The sequence below is a fragment of the Peromyscus californicus genome, unplaced genomic scaffold, assembly GCF_007827085.1.
Source record: "Peromyscus californicus insignis strain IS unplaced genomic scaffold, ASM782708v3 Scaffold_9__1_contigs__length_137607984, whole genome shotgun sequence".
Taxonomy (NCBI): domain Eukaryota; kingdom Metazoa; phylum Chordata; class Mammalia; order Rodentia; family Cricetidae; genus Peromyscus; species Peromyscus californicus.
The window spans coordinates 67,860,487-67,868,389 of record NW_026294617.1 but is presented as its reverse complement, the minus strand read 5'-3'; the positions used below and the strand labels follow the sequence as shown (position 1 = coordinate 67,868,389).

The 7,903-nt window shown below is 45.4% G+C and overlaps 1 protein-coding gene across 1 annotated transcript in view; it reads right to left on the bottom strand.

Annotated features, from left to right (window-relative positions):
• Nucleotides 1–956: 956 nt before the first annotated feature.
• The window catches only part of Cct3 (chaperonin containing TCP1 subunit 3), a 21,678-nt gene continuing 14,731 nt past the window's right edge, over nucleotides 957–7,903 (bottom strand). Inside the window, exons 9-14 of the mRNA XM_052730771.1 lie at nucleotides 7,510–7,642; nucleotides 7,250–7,331; nucleotides 4,634–4,814; nucleotides 2,277–2,522; nucleotides 1,596–1,727; nucleotides 957–1,282 (exon numbers count right to left, since the gene is read on the bottom strand). Of these exons, the coding sequence (XP_052586731.1) occupies nucleotides 1,178–1,282; nucleotides 1,596–1,727; nucleotides 2,277–2,522; nucleotides 4,634–4,814; nucleotides 7,250–7,331; nucleotides 7,510–7,642 (879 nt within the window). The 3' untranslated portion in view covers nucleotides 957–1,177. The remainder of the gene's footprint in view (nucleotides 1,283–1,595; nucleotides 1,728–2,276; nucleotides 2,523–4,633; nucleotides 4,815–7,249; nucleotides 7,332–7,509; nucleotides 7,643–7,903) is intronic.

The following is a 7,903-nucleotide window of genomic DNA, read 5'->3' as shown; positions in this document are numbered from 1 at the left end:
AACCTGAGAACAGGCTGTCATATGCCTCTAGATTCTTAAAAATTGGGTTATGGAGTTACTGAGTAAAAATGATAATTCATTTAATCAATGTCAAAACTTGTGGGAAAATGATTGGAAAAAACTCTCTTCTGTCATAGTTTATCAATGAAGATTAAAAGATGAGCAAGAGGAAATGAAACACATGTCCAAAAACAAAAATTATATGACCTACATTTGGAACAACATGAATCTATCCCTGCTTACTAAATTCTGTATAAATAAAGCAGCACTCTGGCTGCTAGTCAGTCAGGCTGCAAGATTCTCCCAACCATCATGCCTGGCTCACTCCTTCCTTCACCAACTCCTTTCCATCCTCTCAGGAGCTGTTAACTGCTGAGGATGGCTCCCAGCACGCCGCACTGTGCACGTGGAGGTCAACGGACAATTTTTGGGAACCACTTCTCTTTTTCCACCCACTATGGTATTTGGGGACTGAACAGATGTCATTGGCTTTAGTGGCAAGCATTTCTGCCCACTGAACAATCTTACTGGTTCAACAGATTTTTGTCTCAGAGACAAGTGTAATACAGGCTGGTCTACTTGCTATGTAGCTCTGATGGTTAGTGTGCACAGTCAACTTTACAGCATTTGGAATGAGCTAGAAGGCAAGCCTCAAGACATACATGCTTAAAAAAATCCACCCAGCCAGGCAATGATGGCACATGCCTTTAATCCCAGCACTTGGGAGGCAGAGGCAGCCAGATCTGTGAGTTTAAGGCCAGCCTGGTCTACACAAAGAACCTGTCTCAAAAAACAAAACAAAACAAAAGAACAACCAAACAACCACTCCCCACCCCAAAAGGTAGCGATCTCAATTAATCTCCTTTGCTCCTAGTAAGGTTTTCTGCCTCCTCTTGCATTGCTAGGAGGTAGAGATGTGCCCCAAGATTGAAAAAAAAAAACACATGACAACTGTCTCAAATGACTTAGATTTAATCATTGGAAGCAAACTAAATGGAAAGCTTACAATAGAGAAGAGATACATGTCAGTGCTTTTTGCAAACTGAGATGGGACAGACTGGGGGCTGCCCCTCAACTTGATCCTTTGCAAACAAAGATGTCCACAGTGTTCCTGGAACTCTGGCTCAGGAAAGGGGAGACTGCTGGTTCTGCACATTGAAGTCACCTTGCTCACCACTCACTCCTGGCCAGCATCTGGAGCACTGCTTTGCCGGCTCTGGTCATCACCCTTCTTCTTGTGGCCAGAGACAATGTCATCAATCCGCAGAAGCAGAACTGCAGTCTAAGAGAAAAACAGTCCAAAGAGGTCAGCAGAGAAGGGAAAGACACTGCTTTCTTTTAGCAGTATCTCCTCCCACAGAATTACCATTTTATCTGGAATCTTCCCTTTCAGAGTCTTGAATGAACAATGCTACCCTCCCTAAGCAAGGGATGTGGCTTGGGATGTGGCTTGTGCCACATTACACTGTTTTTGTGTAAGCTAAAGGTAAGCAGGGAAATGGAATTCCTTGGGGGGCGTCTTTGGGGATACTCTGCCTTTTACGGCCCCTCCCTTCCAGACAAAGCACAGCACACGTACACCCCAGGTGTCTCACCTCCACTGCAGTTTTGTACGTCTGTAGCTTCACAGCCAACGGCTCCCATATACCCAGCTCTTTCATGTCCACCAGGGTACCAGTCTCACCGTTCACACCCCAGGTCTCACAACTCTCCTGCGTGTGCTTGGCCTGCGGGTGGAACAAACACAAGTAAGAGCATGCAACGGAGCCAGCTAGCGTCAGAAAACAATCAGCAAACAAGGCCGAGACTGAGATTTTAAAGGAAGGAGCTGTAAGAAAGCCCTGCTGAGAAGGACATCTAAGGTGGACTCTGGCCTACATACAACCCACACCCCTGTGAATGTGTGCATGAGTACAAGCAAATGTGTGCTTACACATATGTGAGCACACACAGACCGGCAGAAAACAAAACATCTTTTTTTGGTTTTTCGAGACAGGGTCTCTCTGTGTAGCTTTGCGCCTTTCCTGGATCTCGCTCTGTAGACCAGGCTGGCCTCGAACTCACAGAGATCCACCTGCCTCTGCCTCCCGAGTGCTGGGATTAAAGGTGTGCGCCACCACCGCCCGGCACAAGATGCATTAAATTTTTTTTTTTTGAGCTGAGGATCGAACCCAGGGCCTTGACAACTGAGCTAAATCCCCAACCCCATAAAAACATCTTAGGCCAAACACAGCTTGCCTGACGTTGGCAAGGTATGAGCATAGGAAAGAACTCACCCGAAGGGAGGTAAGTAGACGAATGGTACTGGCCCCACAGTTCTGGATCAAGGTACGAGGGATGACTTCTAAAGCTTGGGCCACAGCTCTATATGGCCATTGTTCCACGCCAGTCATGGCCTTAGATTTTTCTGTCAAGGCATGGGCCACAGCCATCTCCGAGGCTCCACCACCAGGCACCAACTGAGGGTCCAGAAGAACGTTTCGGCACACTTGCATGGCATCCTGGAGGTTGCGTTCTACTTCCTTGGGGAAGCAGAGAAATGGTATAGTTAGCTCAATGATTCATGGAGAAATCAAGAAGCATCAAACTATTTCCTGCCTAACTAGTTTTTAGTAAACCACAAAGGTGTGTCCAATGGACAATCCTTGTGACTCCTACTGGTGAAGGGCACAAGTTCTGTTCTTAGGAGGCATAACTCAAGAATGTAAGTGAGCACAGGAGGGGCCTACAAGAGGATTAGGGGAGGGTACACCTCAATTATGAGGTTAGGTTTTTATGTACTGAACCAGAGAGAAACAATGTGCATCTCATCCCGCCCTCCCTAGCTGCATCCTTCAGGAGACTGCACAGTGCACTGCCAACTGTCTACTGCTTATCAGTTATATATCTTGGGAAAGTTACTCCCTCTAGACTAGGGATGGGGTTATAATTTCAATTTAGAACTAATTAAGGAGGGGCTGCAGAAACGGCTTACTGGCTCAAGGCTCTTGCCAACAAGCCTGACCACGCAAGTTTGATTCCTGGGACCCATATGGTAGAGGGAGAGAACTCCCCAAATTGTCATCTACTTCTATACTAGTGCCATGAAATATGCCCTGCGACATACATGAAAAACAACATACATAACATGGAGGAAAGGGAGGGAAGAGCTGTAATGCTGAGTCTGTGTCTCAACTCTCTTAACAGCATAATGGAGGCTGAGGCAGGGCTGCCACAAGTATGAGCCCACACTGAACTACCCAAGTGAGATCCCGACTCACTCTCACCCCGCCCCCTTGTGTACTAGGAATGTAACTCAGTTGGTAGAATGCTAGCCTAGCAGGTATAAAGCACCCTTAGTATGACATAATGTGTTCAAACATGCCTATAATCCTTTCACCAGAGCGAGGAAGGCTGGAGGACCAGAGTGTTAGTTATCCTCAGCTACACAGCAAGTTCAAGTACTCCAGCTAAGAGACACCCCCCCCCCCCCCCCCCACGCACAGGGTGGTAAGGGTAGGATTCATAGCCACTGATCCATTAAGTAGGAATTTTCTGGTTGCAGACAGGGCCCATGTCACCCTTGCTGTCCTAGTAAGTAGACCAGGCTGGCCTTGAACAAACCCAGGAGCCACGTGCTTCTGCTTCCTGAGTGCTGGGATTAAGGACTGTACCACTATAGCCAGTTGTCATTTCTCTTCTTCTTTTGTTTCTAAGATCTGCTTATTTTGTGTGTACGTGTGTCCACAGGAGTTTATGTGTACTGTGTGTGTCTGATGCCCTTGAAGGCCAGAGGATACCCTGGAAGAGCAGTAAGTGCTCTCAACCACTGAGCCCCTCTCCAGCTCATTTTGTTTTGAGACAGGGTCTCACTATGCAGTCTTGGCTGACCTGGAACTCTTCATGTAGACCAGGCTTCCTTCAAACTCATCGAGATCCACCTGTCTCTGCCTCTGGAGTGCTGGGATTAGAAGCATTCACCACCACATCTGGCCTGTTTTTATTTATTGTTGTTGTTTTTTCAAGACAGGGTTTCCCTGTGTAACAGCTCTGGCTGTCTTGAAACTCGTTTTGTGGACCAGGCTGGCCTCGAACGCACAGAGATCCACCTGCATCTGCCTGTCAAGTGCTGGGATTAAAGGCGTGCGCCACTATGCCCAACTTGTGTTTTCCTTTAAAAAAGACAGGACAGGCCTGCACTTTCACACTTGCACTGATCCTTCTGCCTCAGCTGGGATCACAGCCATGAGCTACCACACTAGGCTTCCAGCTCACAGCTGTTAAATGGACAACAAGATCACTAGAGTTTGTTTCTAGACTGTGCCTGTCTCATTCCCTCCCTCCAGCCTTTAGGATGAGGCTGGCCTCACATTCTGTATGCAGAAGGAGGGAGCCATCCTGCTCCCCCTCCATGCCTGGTTTATGGGGTGCTAGGGCCCGAACCTCTTCTCACCATCAAGGGAGTGGTTCTGCTCTTTACACATTTATGCAGACATGTAGCCACAGGCCAAAGGATCATGGATTGAAATAAAAAACTGCTGAAATAATATTTTTTCTTTTAACATTGACATATTAAGTTTGCCACTGTGGTGAGAAGCTCACAATAGTAGGATGGAACAGTGTCCTTTCCTTGCTCATATCAAGGTTCACTCACCGATAGTATCTCCTTGCTGGCTCCTCGAAGAAGAATGGTGCAGGCCTTTGGGTCTTTGCACTCAGTGATGAATGTGAAGTATTCATCTCCAATTTTCTTGATTTCCAATAGGCCTGCACCTGTACCAACATCTTCTTCCCTCAGTTCCTCTGGTCGGCTGACTATCCGTGCTCCACAGGCTCTATTGGTGGAGAAAATAGAGAAGATATGATTTCAGACGCTTTTATCCATCTAGTAGTCTACAGTCTGTGGTTAGAGATTAGAATAAAATATGTTACTAAATCGCTCAAGTGGTTTGGACTGACAAGTGGAAAAGATTTTAAATGGACACAGGCCAAGTTTCTTAGACTAACAAGGCTTTAATAATAAAATTATACATACACATGGCAACCAGTTACCAGTACAATCAGGTACAGCTGGATCCAATGGGCAAATGAATTCCACACATATCTAACATGTACATATTATATCTATCAAACAATGGTGAGTTCTAGATTTAATTCAGTTGAGTCTGAATGCCTATCAATAAGGTTGTTAGCTCACACCTTTAATCCTAGCACTCCAGAGACAGAGGCAGGTGGATCTCTAAATTTGAGGCTAGCCTGGTCTACAAATCAAGTTCTAGGACATCCAGAGCTACACAGAGAAACCATGTCTCAGAAAACTACATACACACACATTCTCTCTCTCTCTCTCACTCTAATCTTCTTACATTGAACTGTTAGGTCTGTAATCAGCTGATTATAGAATTTACTCCAGAGTATACAAGCAAGGGCATGCACAGGTGGGTTAAAATTTGGGGAAGGAGAGGCCACCATGTTTTTCTTTTTTGTTGGTATTTGTTGCAAGATATTTGTTTACACTGTGTAAAGATGTATCACTGTGATTGGTTTAATAAAAAGCTGAATGGCTAATAGCTAGGCAGGGAGAATAGGAGGGAATTCAGAGGAAAATGAGAGGAAGAAGATGAATCTAAGCATTCGCAAGAGATGCCAGGAGATGCAGAGCAAGCAGGATGTGCAGGAGGAGAGGTAATAGCCGCGAGCTAGATGGCAAAATGTAGATTAATATAAATGGGTGAATTTAAGTTATAAGTAGTTAGAAACAAGCCTTAGCTATAGGTCAAGCTTTCATAATTAATAACAAGTCTCTGTGTCATTATTTGGGAGCTGGTGGGACAAAGAAAGACTTGTTACAGTACTTTTTGACACTGTTTCTGGCCTAGAACTCACTATGCAGACCAGGCTGGCCTCAAACTCAAATAGCCCATCTTTGCCTCCAAATGTGCATCACCATGGCCAGCTGTAAAAGATGGAAGACTAGCTAGAAAGATAGCTCAATGGTTAAGAGTTCTTCCAGACCTAGTCCCATTCCCAGTCCCTACACATTATTTGTCTAACAACTGCCTGTTAACTCCAACTCCAGGGGACAGATGCTGTCTTCTGTCCCCCTTGGTCACCTAGACTCACAGAGACACATTAAAAATTTTGAGGGGCTGGAGAGATGGCTCAGAGGTTAAGAGCACTGGCTGCTCTTCCAGAGATTCTGAGTTCAATTCCCAGCAACCATATGGTGAGCTCCAATCATCTGTAATGAGATCTGGTGCCCTCTTCTGACTTGCAGGCATACATGCAGGCAGAACACTGTATACATAATAAATAAAAATCTTTAAATAAATAAATAGAGACAAGGTGTCAGTCACATAGCCAAGATTGGCCTGTAAAGATCACTTTGAATTCTTTTTTTTTTTTAAAGATTTATTTATTTACTATGTATACAGTGTTCTGTCTACATATACACCTGCAGGTCAGAAGAGGGCACCTGATCTCTTTATGGATGGTTGTGAGCCACCATGTGGTTGCTGGGAATTGAACTCATGACCTCTGGAAGAGCAGTCAGTGCTCTTAACCTCTGAGCCATCTCTCCAGCCCCACTTGGAATTCTTTTTTTTTTTTTTTTGGTTTTTCGAGACAGGGTTTCTCTGTGTAGCTTTGCGCCTCTCCTGGAACTCACTTGGTAGCCCAGGCTGGCCTCGAACTCACAGAGATCCGCCTGGCTCTGCCTCCCGAGTGCTGGGATTAAAGGTGTGCGCCACCACCGCCCGGCCTGGAATTCTTAATTATCCTGCATTTGAGGAGTGCTGGAGTTACGGGCAGACATCACTATGGCAAGCAATGAAGTAAGATATCCTGAATATAGACATCAGTGTAGAAACAACTACTGAAATTCAGTTTCATTCACTAGCAGAAAACTAATCCTTTTGCTATATTCAGAGCCAGTTAATATAGGTTACCAGCCCTGTGTGGTAGCACACACCTGTAAGCCTAGAACTGGGGAGGGAGAGAAAGGAGAATTACTGTAAATTCAAAGTCAGACTGCTCTTCAGAATGAGTTGCAGGCCATCAAAAGACACAGGTCTTGTCTCAAAGAACCAAAATCAGTCAATCAACAAAGACATTATTTTACCACTGAGCCATCTCACTGGCTGAGAGAACAGAACTTTGACAAGCAGTTATCATATCCTGTACCATTTCAGGCAGTAACTACTATGTAGCTTTAAAAAAAAAAAAGAGAGAGAAAGAGAAAAGAAATACTGCCTTTAGTTGGCTTACTTACCTAGCAATGCGATTATTGTCTGTCTTCCGGACTCTGCGAATGGCTGTGACATTGGCCCGCATGAGGTAGTGCTGAGCTAAATCTGAAAGTCAAAAAAAGTATCAGCCAGATGCCCAAACTCCAGAATTCAAAGTGGTTTTATCCCTGAAGTATTCATACAGCACATGATGTGTTTTTGCCAACCTGAGGGACAAAACCAACCAAACCCACCCACCCTCTTCTACCTCAAAGGCAGATCTGAGAGGCAGACGGAGCCCCACCTGAGATGCCCTTCTCTGTGATGACCACGTCAGGCTTCAGCTGGATAATGTCCTCACACAGCTGCTGGATGTACTCTTCTTCCATCTGCAGAATCCGCGTGAAATCCTCCTCTCGTGTAATCTCAATGTCAGTCTAGGAATGAAGACAAGAGCTAAAGCTGGAGAGACGGACGGCTCAGAAGTCAAGAGCAAGTACTGCTCACAGCTGTCTCTGCTTCCAGCCCATGCGCTCCAACAGCCTCTTCTGGACTGCACTCACAGACACATGATGTTCTCTAGACCTCCACATGCACGTCCAGGCACACACACACAAAATTAAATAACTTCCAAATCTCCAGACCGATGAAGCTATTCAAGTGTTACCCTAATTACTGTATTCCCTTCACCTTCACAT